Here is a 14,809-nt window from a genome sequence, read left to right on the forward strand (position 1 = left end):
GCTCAGACCTGCCCATGATCCTCTCCGTTCCCCTGTGCCCTTCTCTCCCTGCACAATTCCTGCAGCCTCCTGGTCCTTCCCCACAACCTCCTCAGATGGCAGTGCTTACAACTCCCCAGTGATTTCCCGAGGCCCCAGTCCCCTTCCTCAGCCCAGCCTGTCTTCTCATGGCTTCTCCTACACGTCCAGTTCCAGCCTGCATTGCACCTCATACACCCTTTTCCCAGAAGTCTCTCCCCCAGAGCTCCACACGATCACAACTTCTCATATCAGCTCAAATGCTGAATCCTTGCAAAGCTCTGATCCCCTAGCTGAAGGAATGCCACCCTCCTCCAGCCACTTTGCCAGCAAAGAAGTAGGCGCTTCAACCTGGGTCACCCTTAGGTCATCAGCTCCAAGTGGGCAGAGGCTTTGGGTCACTGGGTGGAAACAAAGCCCACCCTAAAGTCTCACTGACTGACTGAGCAGAGCCCAAGCTTCGGGAGCCCAGGCAGCTGGCATGCCTTTCTAGCCCCTGTCCACATCTGACAGACAGCCTGGCCATCCCAGGCCTGGCTTGGTCACAGGCACTCATCCAGGCAGCCGAGCCCCTGGCTCACATTCCACACTCCATACCTCCCTCGCTGCACTGACCCCCAACCTATCCCAGTACCTCCACAGCTGGGTTCTGCCCAACCTCTTGAGCCCATCTCCTGGTAGAACCCCTCCTGAGAAGTAGGGGTTCCTAGCCTTGAGCCATGAACAACAATTGCTCCCTGGGATTGCCTAATGCCATTCACCTAGCTTTTGGACTCCACTCCAGAGATGGGCACAGATGCTGGCAGCCAAAAGGTGAGCAACGCTGAGCCAGGGTTCCAGGCAGGGCCAGTGTCACGAGCATGTGACATGAGGTCCGGGAGCCAGTGCTTGCTTTAATGCTCTAGTGCTGCCATCTGGAAACTGATAACTTTTTAACAAGGACTTCTGCATTTTCATTTTCCATGGGGCCCTGCAAATTATGCAGGTGGTCCTGGTTCCAGGGACACTAAGCTGGCATGAAGCACAAAGACCAGACCAGCACAAAGGTCATGAGCATGTGAATGTGTGAAGTTGCTCAGTCGTGTCCGACTCTTTGTGACCCCATGGACTATAGCCTACCAGGCTCCTCTGTCCATGGGATTTTCCAAGCAGTAATACTGGAGTGGATTGCCATTTCCTTCTCCAGGGGATCTTCCCGATCCAGGGATCGAACCCAGGTCTCCCGCATTGTAGACAGACGCTAAACCCTGACAGGCAACTAAAGTGACTTCTCTGCTCCCACAGCAGCCTCCAGCACCCAGGAAGCAAAAACACCCGCCGCTCAGAGAATATGGAACTGGGGCCCCACAAGTCAGGCAGGAGCATGCTCGAGGGGTACCATGGGTCTGTCCCCCAGCAGGCCTTGAGCTCTGGCCCAGGGCGCAGCAGCAGTAACTCTGGGGAGTAGAGTCCACCAGAAGACACAGGGCTTGACCTTTGGCTGTGTCCTTGTCTCATTTCTGATTGGACTAGAAAAGGCATCTGGCCCAGCCTGGACCAATCAGATTCTGACCCATGGATTCTGCTCATTGGTCAGCACTTCTACTGACCCCTGAAAGGCAGTGTGTCCCACACATGTCCTAGATGCCTGGCTGCTTGTCAGGCTCAGTCCCACTACTACCATCTTCCAACCCAAACTCCCCATTGCTTCCTGCCAGATCTTCTGAGGCCCTGTGAGCTGGGCAGGAGGGGAAGATCCTGGAGAGGCAGCCCCAACTCGCACAAAGAAAACCCCCCGGCTTGAAGCAAGAGGTCGCTTTATTGAGAAGAAGGCCCGTGGTGGGGTGGAGGCGGGGGACTGGAGGGGAAGGCAGAACGCCTCGTGAGGTGGGAGAAGGGTGGGTGCCTGCTGGCAGCATCACACGTCCGGGTCCCACTGAGGGTTCCCCTTGTCATAGGCACCGGTCTTGCGCAGCACGATGCCTGGGCTGAAGGTGGTCCCCAGCGGCCAGTGGCGGACCACGTGCCGGTACGACGTGGCCAGGCAGTCAAAGTAGTTAATGTTGAGCTTCCGGGCAATGTACCGGCCCAGGTATTCCATTTGCTGTGTGAGCGGGTGGCGAGTGGCGGTCAGGTCAGCTCTTGCTAGTCCCTCCCTTTGCCAAACCGCACCTCCAGCCCTGACCGTCAGCCCTGGCACCCTCTCTGCCAGCTACCAGCTTGAGGGCCCGGGCCAGGCACCCATTGTATGCACCATTCACCTGCGAAATGTCCCCATCTTAAGAGCCTAAACAATGGTCCGCATCCCCTTGGACCGAGAAGGGAGAGAAGAGAGTCTGTCGGACGCACCTCATAGCGCTCCGACAGCTGCACCAGCACGAGCGGCTCCAGCTTGTGGCCGCACAGAACCAGCTGGAAGAAGCACCTTCGATAGGCTAGAAAGGGGCAAGTTGCTCAGCTCCCGGACTCTGGGGAGCGGAGGCGGGGCTCCGGGGACGGGGCGTGGGCCCGCGTGTGTCCGCCCCTCCCCACTCCACGTGGCTTCCCGTCCCTTGCACGCCCTGCCCTAGTCCGCGGCCCTTCCCTCGCATCACCGTCCGAGTTGAGCGCCAGGCGCACGTAGACCAGGTGCATGGGGCCCTGACACACGGTGCGGCCCTGGATGGAGAAGTGGTACACGCCAAGCGCGTGGTTCAGCACCAGGCGGCGCCGCGGCAGCGACGAGATCATAAGCCACAGGCCCACGCCCACGCCGTAGGCAGGGAAGCCCCAGGTCTCCTGCTTCTGCACCTGCGGGCGCCGCGGGGACTCCCTGAGCCGCCGCGGGGCTGGTGGCGAGGCGGGGCCGGGTCCCCGGGGTAGGAAGGTCGTGTGGGCGGGCCCGGGAGCCCAGACCTCGCTCACGAGACCGAAGCTGATGAGCAAGATGCACACTATGAAGAGCAGCGTCCCCTTCCACAGCGTGTCCAGGTAGTACTCGAGCACGAAGACTAGGGGCGGCGCGCCGAGGACGCGTGAGAACACCGGGCTCCTGCTTGCTGCCCGAGGTGGCAGCGCCAGGGCTCGGGCCCGGAACAGCCCGCCCCACGTAGGGCCCAGGGCCTCGGATAGGATCCAGCCTGCGGTTCCAGCGCCTAATCGGGCCCCAGCAGGCCCGGCCTGGGCCCGGGGCTCCAATGCCCCACCCCCGCTTCGGCCCCGCCCCGCCCTCTGGGCCCGCCCCTCGAGTCAGCCCCGCCTCGCCCTCTGGCCCTGCCCCACCCCTCCCCTCCCTACTCTGATTCCGGTCCCTGCCCTGAGTCCCCCCGCATGAGCGTTGGAGTCCCGGTCCCTAACTTCGGTCCGCGCGCACCGTTGGGCTGCTGCTGCATGAACGGGTAGAAACTGTTGTTCTTGAGGCGCCTGGCGAGGCTGCGCTCGGTGCAGAAGAGTCCTTGGGCCCAGAGCTGGAAGGGCTTACTGCTAGAGGTCGTAGGCAGTCCGCTGATCCGGCCCTTGGGGGCCTGGGTCGGGTACGGATGGTCAGCTGGGCAGCTCGTCTGTTGCCACTACCCACTGCCCACAGCTACGCTCATACCTGGGAGAATAATGCCTCCAGGGCTGCGGTCAGGAAGGAGCAGGAGCTCTGAGAAGACAGGGGAGCGACACCAGGTGGCGTTCTAGGCTGCGCGGCGCCGGGTTCTAGAAGCTCTGGTCAATGGGTTCTAGAAGGGACCATTCTGTTGTGGTGGGCGTGAACTTCCCGGCTAGCCCCTGCCCCACTGGAGGCCCCCTATACAGCCTGGCTCACATCACGTGCTCGGATCACTCCTGCCAGCCTGCACAATGTGCCATGTCAGGGTCAGTGCTTCCTGGGTGGCAGGTGGGCAGGCGGGATGCAGGGATCCTTGCCCACCCAAAGCTCATGCCCACTTCTCTCACCTCCAGAGCTGGAGCAGCTTCACCTGGGCCTGTATGGCATGTCAGACCGGCTGACGCTAGCCAAGGAAGGCAGCCCTCTGCTCACCCAGAAGTGGTGTCACAGTCTGCAGGAACTGGACTTGAGTGGCCAGGGCTTCAGTGAGAAGGACCTGGAGCAGGCCTTAGCTGCCTTTTCAGGCACCCCTGGGGGCTTCCACCTAGCCTGTGGTCCCTCAGGGCTCGGGCCCGGAACAGCCCGCCCCACGTAGGGCCCGGGCTGCCTACGTGCGGGTCCAGCCTGCGATTCCAGCGCCAAATCCGGCCACATCTCTGGCCTGGCCCCTAGATTCGGCCCCGCCCCCACCCCAGTCGGATTCCAGTCCCCACCCCGCATCCCGGCCTTTTAATCCCTGACTCAGGTAGGTCAGCCTTAACAGTGAGACACCCTAGGCCTAAGTTGGAGAGAAATCAGCAGGCAGGTGCCCACAAGGAGCCCATGACTGGGCGTGGTCACCCTCTCTTCACTGCCAGCTCTGTCCTAGACAGCCTCACATACTATGAGGCAGCTCACCTTAGTGCCCTAGGATGGGCCACACAAGCACAGGCACTCAGTCCACGAGTGAGCTGGCAAGGCACAGCAACAGGCAAACTCAGGGGGCTACCCCCAAGTAGTTCCCTCAGGGACAACCCCTGTCCCCTCACTCTGATCCCAAAGACTACACAACGAGTTCCAAAAAGGGTTTTATTATAACAAAACACTCAAATATCCAAAACTGGGAAAAGAGGCAGAGCAGGGCTGGCTGGCAGAGGGGCCTGGAGCTGGCTAGCTGGGGGAGGGGAGGCTGGTGAGCAGCTGCTCCAGGCACCATTGGACTTCCTCTGGGCCCCTGTAGGCCCGCTTGAGGCCCCGGGGAAGGCAGCGGCAGGACTCCAGGTTGAGGTACTGCAGACCTGGGCAGCTGCTTATCACAGAGCTGTGGGAGCAGGGCAGGCCATGGCAGGTTAAGCACCAGCAGGGCTGGGCCAGTCTAGGGTGCCCTCGCTGCCCTTGCACCACAGCTGGCTATGCCCCCTACATCCATCAAGGCCCACCCTCAGTACCCTGGGTGTCCCTAAGGACAACCCCAAGCAGGGGCTTGGCCAGTATGGGCTCCCTTTTCTGACCCCTGGAACTGGCAAGCCACACAGGATGGAGGCTAAGCTATACTGGCTCTAAGGAACTAGTGGGTTGCTAACCTGACTGTGCCCGGTGTGACCCGAGTGCCCCTGAGGTTGAGGGAGCATAAGGCCAGGTGGGAGCCCCCAGGGGTGCCTGAAAAGGCAGCTAAGGCCTGCTCCAGGTCCTTCTCACTGAAGCCCTGGCCACTCAAGTCCAGTTCCCGCAGACTGTGACACCACTTCTGGGTGAGCAGAGGGCTGCCTTCCTTGGCTAGCGTCAGCCGGTCTGACATGCCATACAGGCCCAGGTGAAGCTGCTCCAGCTCTGGAGGTGAGAGAAGTGGGCATGAGCTTTGGGTGGGCAAGGATCCCTGCATCCCGCCTGCCACCCAGGAAGCACTGACCCTGACACGGCAGATCGTGCAGGCCAGCAGGCGTAATCCGAGCACAGCCGCGCAGATCCAGCAGGCGCAGGTGAGGGGATCCGTGGAGCAGGCGGCCCAGGACCTCGTTGCTCACAAAGTTACAGGTGGAGCTAGCAAGGCAGAGCTCCTCAAGGCTGGGGAAACCTGGGCCAGGAGTCATCGCTCGCCCGGAAGGCTTGGGCAGCCACATCAGGTTCAACAGCCGCAGCACCTGGGAGCGAGGCCCAGGCTGCAGATGGGGAGGGGGGTGACAGGTGCAAGAGGTGGGGCGTCAGGTACCTGCAGCTGGGGGCAGCCTTTCTGCAGGGCCTCTACAGGCAGCTGGAGGGGAGTGATGTTGTGGTTGAGGCCAGTGCTCACCTCCAGGACCTGGAGCTGTGGGCAGCAGCTGCCCTGCAGAGGTGGGGAGAACACAAGGTCGGGCATCTGGCAGTCCCTGGCTTGGCACCCAGCTCTGCTCCTGGCTGTCACCAACCTACCAGCAGTGCACCCAAGATGGCTGTTGTCTGGGAGTTGTAGGTCAGCCACAGCTTCTGCATTCGGGGTCCAGCTTCCTCCAAAAAGCTTACCACAGCCGTGGACTCCACCTAGGGACCCAGCACAGGAGTACCTGCCACCTCAGCCCAGGCTTCCTTGGGGCTCCTGGGGACATAGGGCTCACCATTGAGTGCTGTATGTCCAAGCTGTGGAGCTGAGGGCAGGCTTTGGCTAGCATGATCAGAGCGTCAGGGGTCACACCATGACAGTCAGAAAGCTTGAGGAAGGTGAGCCGAGGACAGGACTCGCTAACCAGCTGTGGAAGACCGAGGGCCAGGTGGGAGTTGGAGAAGGGAAAGAGACCAATGGCTGGTGCCAACGCCACTTCACTGTCTCAGCAATGAGCTCCTTTCTGGCCATGCCAGGCCTACCTGGGTGCTCCCACTTCTCACTCCTCCCTCCTGGAGATGCCAGGAAAAGAAAACCAAGCAGGCATCCTCATGGGGCACCACTGGGCCCCCACGGTACCTGACTCACTTCCTGGAAGTACTGGGCAACCCCAGTGTGTCATGGCTGGTGGGTAGGGCAGCCTCGCGCTCTCACCTTCAGCACAGGGTGTACCTGGGACTTCCAGTGGATGAGAGTCAGCCTCTGGAGCTGCGAGAACCTGGGCCGACAGCAGAGGCAGAGCTGCAGGCTGTTTCCTTGCTTCCCTTCTGCCAGCGTTCTCCCCGCCCCTCCCCCTGGTGCTGGGATGCAGAAGGGGCCTGGGGCTTTCACACAACACAAAAGTGATGTGAGGGAGTAAGAAAAAGATGGAATTCCTCACCTATTGGGCATAAGCCACTCCAAGGAAGAAAGGAGCTTTTTCTCAGCCTTGGCCCCACTCTTGGCGGGGCGGCCAGCCAGCGGGGGAGACAGGGTCAGGGTGTGCCAGAGTGCAGGCTGGGAGGCGGCCTCGTTCCAGAGGCGGCACACGCGCGCAGCCCTGGGAGAAAGGATTTGGTGAGGAGCCGGGCCTTCTGTGGCCGACGCTCGCCCTCATTGGCTGCCGCTGTGGGGTTTCCTAAGAGGGACCTGCCCCCCCCCAACTCTCACAGCGCCGCGGTCAGTTCAAAGTGTGGCCCCGGGTTTTCCAACTAGACCCTGAGAGACTGCTGCCGTGGACACGTGTGTGGGCGCTCGGGCCCCCGCTGCGTGCCTATTCGGTCGGCCTGAGCTACGGCGCTGCGCGCAAAAGGCCTAGGGTACCTGCCGAGAAAGGGTATAGGCCCATCAGCCGCCACCAGCAACCCGAAAATTTGCAGCAGGATTTCCAGGGGAACGCGGTAGCCCCAGCCCGGGTCGGGCTCCTGCAGCGCCGTGGGCGCTGGCGCGGTCCTGGGTTTGGCCTCGGCCGCACGGGACCCTGGGGACCGCAGCCGCTGAGCTCTGCGGACGGCGCGCCTGTGCGCGCGGGGGCGGGCGGGCCGCGGGCCTGGCAGCACCAGCAGCATGCTGTCTGACTGCAGCAGGTGGTACCCTGAGCCGCTCGGAGCAAGTCGATCCCACCACCAGTCTTCCGCCGAGCGGGTCCGCGCCGCGGCCGGGTGCACGACCCGGACTCTGCGCCGGGCCCGGCGAGCCCGCCCTGCAGCCCCTGAAGCCATAACCGCCCGCCGCGCTCCAGATTCCGCCCGGGAACGGAAGGGGCGAGTCCTGCAGCGGAAGGGCGTGACCAGGGCGGGGCCTGGACCTCGGGCCGGCCCCTCGCTCGGGCTCTGCACCTAACTTCCGGGGCGGGGCTTCCGGCGCTGGGGCCGGTCGGGAGAGCGCTTTCGCCTAGTCCGGGAGGGTGAGTTGCGGCTCTCACTACGGCTCAGCTGCGTCTTAGCTCTACTGTAGTGGCCCTGGGCGGAGGCGGCGCCCTCAGAGTGTGGCTCGACGGACCGCCGCCGGACCTGGCAGCGCGCAGGTTCAGGACCGGGAGGCGCGGGACCTGGGCGCACCTGTCGGCACTCCGCGGCTCCCCGACGTAGGGCGGGGCGGTGCCCGCCGCGGTCACACCCCTAGCCCCGACTCGGCTCCGACTCTCCCGTGGCTCGCAGAAGCCGCAGCAGTGTGTGGCGCCCTGTCCCGGAGTTCTTGTTCCGTGTCCATAGGTGCGAGTGTGGTGGCGGCGGTCTCGGCCACTCAGACCCGAAGGTCACCTCCCTCTTTTACTCATTCTGCCCTGGCTCCGGCGCTTCCCGCTACTCTGCCAGCCCGCGGGGTATGTGTATCCTGGTGTCGTGTCCCGGGTTTGCTTGGCCCCTCCTACCTCCCACACCCCACCCCTGGTACCCCACTCAGTATCTCTGGCTGCCTGGTCCTCTCCTTACTCCGGTTTTGTGTTTTTCTGTCGTGATCCTGCATGCGAGTCTGTTCCCTTCAGCCAGACCAGGTTTTCAGTTCCCAGGGCCGAAGCATCTTCTTTGGACCTAGGTGGGGAAAAGAAGAGCTGGCTGTGACCTTTGCCCTGTCCTGGAGGCTCCAGCCTTGGCCTGAATGGCAGCACCCCCGCTGGGCCGTCTGGTGTTGACCCACCTGCTGGTAGCCCTCTTCGGCATGGGCTCATGGGCTGCAGTCAATGGTATCTGGGTGGAGCTCCCTGTGGTAGTGAAAAACCTACCTGAGGGTGAGTGGGGGCCGGGTTGGGTTGGGGGGTGCTGACGCTGAAGCTGCTCTCCTTCCCTGGGCATCCTGCCCCTGACGCAGCTGCCTCCTTTCTTTCCTTGCAGGTTGGAATCTCCCCTCCTACCTCTGTGTGCTTGTGGCTCTGGGGAACCTGGGTCTCCTGGTGGTGACCTTGTGGAGGCGGCTGGCCCCGGGCAAGGGCGAGCGGGTCCCCATCCAGGTGGTGCAGGCGCTGAGCGTGGTGGGCACTGCCCTGCTGGCCCCCCTGTGGCGGCAGGTGACCACAGTGGCGGGGCAGGAGCACTCCGTGGCCTTCCTGACCCTGGCCTTCATGCTGGCACTGGCCTGCTGTGCCTCTAACGTCACTTTCCTGCCCTTTCTGAGCCGCCTGCCACCTCCCTTCTTGCGGTCTTTCTTTCTGGGCCAAGGCCTCAGCGCTCTGCTGCCCTGTATCCTGGCTCTAGTGCAGGGTGTGGGCCGCCTCGAGTGCCCACCAACCCCCACCAATGGCACCCCTGGGCCCCCCGTCTACTTCCCAGAGCGTTTTCCTGCCAGCACCTTCTTTGGGATCTTGTCCACCCTGTTGGTCATTTCAGCTGCCGCCTTTCAGGGTCTCCTGCTGCTGTTGCCATTGCCGCCGTCTGTACCCACGGGCGGCCCAGGGCCTGGCCTGCGGGTGGGAACCCCAGGAGTGGAGAAGGAGGAGGAAGAAGAAGAGGCCTCGCCCCTGCAGGAACCCCCCAGCCCGGCGGCAGATGCCACCCCCAGCCCAGAACCTGTGGTCCCCAGGCTACTCTCCACCCACGGTGCCTTCCTGCTGGGCCTCCTGGCTGTCACCAATGCTCTGACCAACGGCGTGCTGCCCGCTGTACAGAGCTACTCCTGCTTGCCTTACGGGCGCCTCGCCTACCACTTGGCTGTGGTGCTGGGCAGTGCTGCCAACCCACTCGCCTGCTTTCTAGCCATGGCTGTTCTGTGCAGGTACACAGGGAGCCCAGGCCCCTCGGGGTCGGATTTAGGGGTGAGGCCCTGGGCCAAGCACAGCCAGCTCTGAATTTTGACTCACCCTTGGCAGGTCCCTGGCAGGGCTGGGCAGTCTTTCTCTGCTGGGCATGCTCTTTGGGGCCTACCTGATGGCACTGGCAGTCCTGAGCCCCTGCCCACCCCTGGTGGGCACCTCCGCAGGGGTGGTCCTTGTGGTGAGTAGTCTGGGGACAGGGCAACAAAAAGGGTGGCCATCAGGAGGGGTTTGCCTTAGAGCAGGGCATCTTCACTCAGCCTGCTACTGTGTTCACCCTCCCAGGTGGTGTCGTGGATTCTGTGTCTGGGCGTGTTTTCGTACGTGAAGGTGGCTGCCAGCTCGCTCCTGCATGGTGGGGGCCAGCCGGCGTTGCTGGCCGCTGGCGTGGCCATCCAGGTGGGCTCCCTGCTTGGCGCTGTGGCCATGTTCCCTCCCACCAGCATCTACCAAGTGTTCCGCAGCGGGAAGGACTGTGTGGACCCCTGTGGCCCCTAAGCCTCATGTTGGGGGGGACTCTGCTCCCCCGACCTGTATTCAGGGTGCGGCTGCCACAGAGACTGCCTGCCCACTGCCTGGGGAGGCCCGCCTCACGTGTGGCCTGCTCACAGACAGTTGCACACTCCACAGGCGAACCTGGCACTGCAGGCAGGTGGGGGACACGGCAGGCTCAGAGCCAGGGCCCAGCTGGGGACTCGGACTTGGCCCGGGATCTGTGTGGGATTTGTACAATAAAGCATTTTTATTCCATGAGTTGGAGTCGATCCCGGGAACAACTTCTGTTGTGCAGATAGACCTCCTTTGATCTGGAGCCGTAGTCTGACCTATTCAGGAGGGGCTGCCGCTCCCTGGGGCAGTGTCTGGAGATCCCGGGTTTGTGGAACTCTGTCCTCTGAACACAGAGAAGTGCCCAGAGGGACAGAGAAGGCCTGCTCCCGGGGCCTGGGGTCTGGGCTAAGGATCCACACAGATTACAGCAGCCAGAGGTTGTGTGATGGGCCAGGCCAGCCAGGCACAAGGGCCCAATCACATGGGCTGCCTGCTGGTTGCTGGGTCTGTGGCCCAGGTGTGGCAGCGTTTCCCTGCTACTTTATGGAGGATCCTGGGGGGGATTTACACCAGGGGCTTGTTGCCCGGTCCTTGCTTGGAAAGGGCTCTGTGAGCGGGAATCAGAAGATTGGGGTGTGAGGGTCTAGCCAGTCTCGGGATCCCTCTGCCCAAGGCTGTGACCCCTTCCCTCAAGCCACCCGTCCCATTTTTAGCTCCTGTGATCAAAGCTGCCAAGCCCCAAGCTGTTATTCAGGTGGACATGACCGCGGCTGCCTTCTTTCTGGGCTGCTGGCAGATGGCTTTGTACAACCCACACACGACGGTGGTCCGGACCTCTGCTTGTTGGTGTCTGTAGGGAGCCAGGCTGTCCTGGACTTGCAGGCTCCCCCACTCAGGGCTGCCGCAGCCTACAGAGAGCCCCAAGCCGGGAGGGGCTGGGAGGGGGGGCTGGGCCTGGGCTTCCACTGTCTCCTCTGTGCCTCCTGGGCAGGTGGGGAGCAGAGAGAGGCCTGTGGAGGACAGGCTCCCAGTGGGGCCCTGAGCTGTGGTCCAGTGGGACCGGCCTGGTATGGAGACCCTGTTCTCACAGACCAGGCACCTGCTTTCACAGGGGGCCCTGAGGCCCAGGGTGTGGACTCGGGGCAGTGGTGCCTGCCTTGCCATCCAGCCCCCTCCGGATGCCCTTTCTTAACTTCAGAGGCCAGCTGTCCTTGACTCGGGGAGCACGTGGGCTTCTCAAGGCCTTCCGCCCCGGCCTTGGCCGGACCAGCTGAGCAGGAGGAACTTCCTGGTGGGAGGGAAGGATTTCCAGGCCTCGACCCTCCAACAAGCATTCAGCTGGGCCACGCTCCCACGGGGCTCAGACAGCCCAGCCCTGAAGACGGGCCCTAGTGGAGCTAACCGCCAGGACACCTGACCTGACGGGACTGGGGAGGGGGCAGCAGTAGCTTGACTTGCCTCTTGCATTTGGGAAGCAAGGTGACAGGCAGCTGTGAGTTAGGGACATTGCCTTTGGTTGCAGCGAGCAGAGGCTGAGGGCATGAAATGGGTGGTGTATCTCTCCCCACACCCCCTGACACTGCCCTTGTCCCTCCCTTGCCCACCCTGGGATGGCTCCCAGTTCCTTCCTGCCCCTCTCCCCTCGCGTTGGGAGTCCAGGGAGCCTCTATCTGCCTGTGTGTCTGCCAGGTGTGCCAGGCTGCGTGGAACGTGCATGATCTCCCGAGGAAGCGGGTGGGGTGGGGGGGCAGGGGAACTGGAGGGGGTTTGAGGAAGCTACCGCCCTTTGAAGTCTCCAGGATGTTCCGGCCAGTGTCTCCGAAGCAAACAAGTTGGGGCCCAGATGACAAGGGGAGGAAAGGCCGCAGGGCCAAATCCTGGAGAGTCACTCGCTTGGCACACCCTTCCCGCTCTCAGCCGCCTGGGGATGAGGCCCAGAAGCGGGGCAGCCCACCATGCCAGCCCCTCAGAGCAGAGTGTCCCCCAGGACTGCACGCGGGCACCATGCCTCCAGCTGGATGGCATGTGGCCAGCCACTCGGCCTCCCAGCCCTGCCCAAAGGGTGTCGCAGACTTTGAAGGAGACCCCAGACAGTCTGTCCATTGCACTTTCCAGGGGTCTCAGAGGCAACTGTAGTTCTAGTGGGTTATTAATCACAGACTCCTCTGGCCCACACCCTGTGGCTGGGTGGGTGACCCAGCTGATCCAGCCTTGGTGTCCACACCAATTGAAATGGGGGAGGAGAGGTGGCCCTGTGGAGCAAATGAGGACCCAGTAGATTGGTACTGGGCATGTCAGTTGTTCCAAGAGTTGTAAAAACTACCCAAACTACTTGGTGCACACCAGATGGTGAAGACACCACAGAGGGAACAGAGCAAGGGGTGGAGAAAGCCAGACCCTGACATCATCCTGCAGTTGCCTGGATCCAGCTGTACCTGAAGCTAAACCCCTTGGACTTACAAATTATGTCAGCCCACAATTTTGTGCTTATTTTAGTTGAGTTGGCTTCTATCTGTCACAGCTGCGAGAGATGTGAGGTCCTCTCTCATCTCTGAAGCATCTGGGACCATCCAGAAGTTCGCACACCCAGCACTGGCTGACCTTTCTGTGCCTGGGGGAGGATCAGTCACACCCTGCAGACTCTCTCGTCGTACTCCCCATATCAAGAGCCCTAGGCTTTCCTAGGCTCCCCCACCAGCTCCTGAGCAGGATGCTTTGCTGACCACTTCCACACTGGAAAGGAGAGTTTCCTGGAGGTTGGACCCTCTCAGAACACCTTGAGCCAGGCCAGGCGGGGAAGGAGGCAGGACCTTCTTCAGCTGGACTATCCAGACAAAGCCCTGGAGGAGGTTTCTGTTTTCATGTTTCCTCTCCTTTTGCAAGTGTGGCAGGAGAACGGAGCTTGTTAGAAAGCAGATTGCAAGAGAGCCCCTACCTGACCCCTCCCAGGCGTCCTGCTACCCATGTCCCCCTGCCACCAAGCGCCCACCCCATCCCACACGGATTTAGGTCAGAGGGATGTGAAGAGATGCAAAGGCCAGGGCGCTCAGGCGTCCAGAGGAGAAGCAGGCAGATCCCCAGACGAAGGTGTTTGCTCTCTGTCTCTATTCAACGTTGCACTGCAGGTCCTGGCAATGGTGGTTACACAGGAAAAAGAAAGAAAAGGCATCCAGATGGGAAAAGAAGTAAAACTATCCTCAGATGACATGGTTCTATGTATACAAAATCATAAGGAGTCCACAAAGAACTTGTTAGGACCCAAAACAAATTCAACCAAAATTTGCAGAATACAACATCAATATACAGAAATCAGTTGTATCTTTATACATGTTCAGCCGATGACCTGAAAGTGAAATTAAGGAACATTTTTTTACAGTAGCATCAAAAAAATAGGTACCTCGAAATGAATTTAACAAAGGAAATGCTAAACTTGTACATGGAAAACTACAAAATGTTGACAGCAATGAAAAATGTGAGTAAATATTCATAGATCAGAAGACTTCTGTTGTTAACTTGGCAATACTGATCTACAGATTCAAGTAATCCCTATCAAAATCCCATCTGGCTTTTTTTGAAACAAACAAACAAACAAACCCTAGTCCTAATATTCATAACAAAACAAAATGCAGGAGACACAGAATAGCCAAAACAATCCTTTTTGTGTGTGTACCATGCCACATGGCTTGCAGGGTCTTAGTTCCCTGACCAGAGATTGAACCTGGATCTTTGGCAGTAAAAGTGCTGAGTTTTAACCACTGGACCGCCAGGGAATTCCCCAAAACAATCTTTAAAAGAATATAGTTGGCTACAAAACTACAGTAATCAAGATAGACATATAGGTCAGTGAAACAGAGTGCCCAGAAATAAACCTGCACACTTAGGATCAATTAATCTACAAGAAAAAGAAACAAGAATATTCAAAGGAGGTGGGGGGAGGGGCTTCCTAGGTTGCAATAGTGGTAAAGAATCTGCCAGCCAATGCAGGAGAATATACAAAGGGGAAAAGACAAACCTCTTCAATACATGGTGTTGGGAAGACTGGACGCTACAAATATTAAAACTCAAACTGGAGTACTTTCCCATTCCAGATACAAAATAAACCAAAAATGGATTAAAGACTTAATGTAAGATCTGAAACCATTAATCTCTTAGAAGAAAACATTGTCATCGGCCTTGGCAATTTTTTTGAATATGTCTCCTCAAGCAAGAGAAACAAAAGTAAAAATAAACAAATGAGACTACATCAACCTAAAAAGTGTTTGTACAGTAAAGGAAACTATCAACAAAATGAAAAAGCAGCCTACCGAATGGACAAAGATATTAGCAATGGTTACATCCAACAAGAGATTAATATCCAAAACATTCAAAGAACTCACATGATGCAACCTCAGTAAAACAAACAAAGAAGTTTAAAAATGGGCAGAAGACCAAAATAGACAAAAGAAGACATACATATGGAGAGCAGGCACATGAAAAGATGCTCAGCATCATCAGTCATGAGAAAAATCAAAGCCACAATGAGATCTAACCTCACACTCATCAGAATGGTCATTATCAACAAGACAACAAATAAGTGTTGGAGAGGGTGTGTAGAAAAGTGAACCCTTGTATGCTGCTGGTGTTGATGTAA

The 14,809-nt window shown here is 59.5% G+C and overlaps 3 protein-coding genes across 6 annotated transcripts; 1 reads left to right on the plus strand and 2 right to left on the minus strand.

Moving 5' to 3' along the window:
- TMEM249 (transmembrane protein 249) lies at nt 1,798–3,572 on the minus strand. The gene is made up of 6 exons (XM_018058113.1): nt 3,567–3,572; nt 3,348–3,500; nt 2,893–3,219; nt 2,592–2,787; nt 2,347–2,432; nt 1,798–2,101 (listed from the first exon to the last, which is right to left on the minus strand). The coding sequence occupies exons 1-6, from the start codon at nt 3,570–3,572 to the stop codon at nt 1,916–1,918; spliced, it is 954 nt and encodes a 317-aa protein (XP_017913602.1). The 3' UTR covers nt 1,798–1,915.
- Nucleotides 4,626–7,656, minus strand: FBXL6 (F-box and leucine rich repeat protein 6). 3 transcript variants are annotated; one of them, XM_018058733.1, is made up of 9 exons: nt 7,209–7,656; nt 6,787–6,945; nt 6,561–6,624; nt 6,142–6,273; nt 5,960–6,067; nt 5,841–5,873; nt 5,460–5,691; nt 5,134–5,380; nt 4,626–4,871 (listed from the first exon to the last, which is right to left on the minus strand). In XM_018058733.1, exons 1-9 carry the CDS (start codon nt 7,604–7,606, stop codon nt 4,721–4,723), a joined length of 1,524 nt encoding a protein of 507 aa, XP_017914222.1. In that variant the 5' UTR covers nt 7,607–7,656; the 3' UTR covers nt 4,626–4,720. The 3 variants fall into 3 exon arrangements, with proteins under 3 accessions (XP_017914222.1, XP_017914221.1, XP_017914220.1); XM_018058732.1 differs by having other exon boundaries at nt 5,460–5,709; XM_018058731.1 differs by having other exon boundaries at nt 5,760–5,873; nt 7,209–7,655.
- Nucleotides 7,721–10,383, plus strand: SLC52A2 (solute carrier family 52 member 2). 2 transcript variants are annotated; one of them, XM_018058734.1, is made up of 6 exons: nt 7,724–7,791; nt 8,099–8,208; nt 8,421–8,613; nt 8,717–9,593; nt 9,688–9,811; nt 9,916–10,383. In XM_018058734.1, the coding sequence occupies exons 3-6, from the start codon at nt 8,484–8,486 to the stop codon at nt 10,126–10,128; spliced, it is 1,344 nt and encodes a 447-aa protein (XP_017914223.1). In that variant the 5' UTR covers nt 7,724–7,791; nt 8,099–8,208; nt 8,421–8,483; the 3' UTR covers nt 10,129–10,383. The 2 variants fall into 2 exon arrangements, with proteins under 2 accessions (XP_005688839.2, XP_017914223.1); XM_005688782.3 differs by having other exon boundaries at nt 7,721–8,208.

Source organism: Capra hircus, chromosome 14 (genome assembly GCF_001704415.2).
Source record: "Capra hircus breed San Clemente chromosome 14, ASM170441v1, whole genome shotgun sequence".
NCBI lineage: Eukaryota > Metazoa > Chordata > Mammalia > Artiodactyla > Bovidae > Capra > Capra hircus.

Bases quoted from the DNA above. Each gene is read 5' to 3' on its own strand.
- SLC52A2 (XM_005688782.3), top strand. From the start codon at position 8,484: ATGGCAGCACCCCCGCTGGGCCGTCTGGTGTTGACCCACCTGCTGGTA. The intron at 9,594-9,687 runs GTACACAGGGAG...CACCCTTGGCAG, and splicing joins GCCATGGCTGTTCTGTGCAG to GTCCCTGGCAGGGCTGGGCA. The intron at 9,812-9,915 runs GTGAGTAGTCTG...TCACCCTCCCAG, and splicing joins CCGCAGGGGTGGTCCTTGTG to GTGGTGTCGTGGATTCTGTG.
- TMEM249 (XM_018058113.1), bottom strand. The intron at 3,220-3,347 runs GCGCGCGGACCG...GGCTGACTCGAG, and splicing joins TGCAGCAGCAGCCCAACGGT to GGGCGGGCCCAGAGGGCGGG. The intron at 2,433-2,591 runs GTGATGCGAGGG...GCCCCTTTCTAG, and splicing joins CCTGGCGCTCAACTCGGACG to CCTATCGAAGGTGCTTCTTC.
- FBXL6 (XM_018058731.1), bottom strand. From the start codon at position 7,606: ATGGCTTCAGGGGCTGCAGGGCGGGCTCGCCGGGCCCGGCGCAGAGTC. The intron at 6,946-7,208 runs GTACCCTAGGCC...CCTTTCTCCCAG, and splicing joins CCTATACCCTTTCTCGGCAG to GGCTGCGCGCGTGTGCCGCC. The intron at 5,692-5,759 runs GTACCTGACGCC...CCTCGCTCCCAG, and splicing joins AAGGCTGCCCCCAGCTGCAG to GTGCTGCGGCTGTTGAACCT.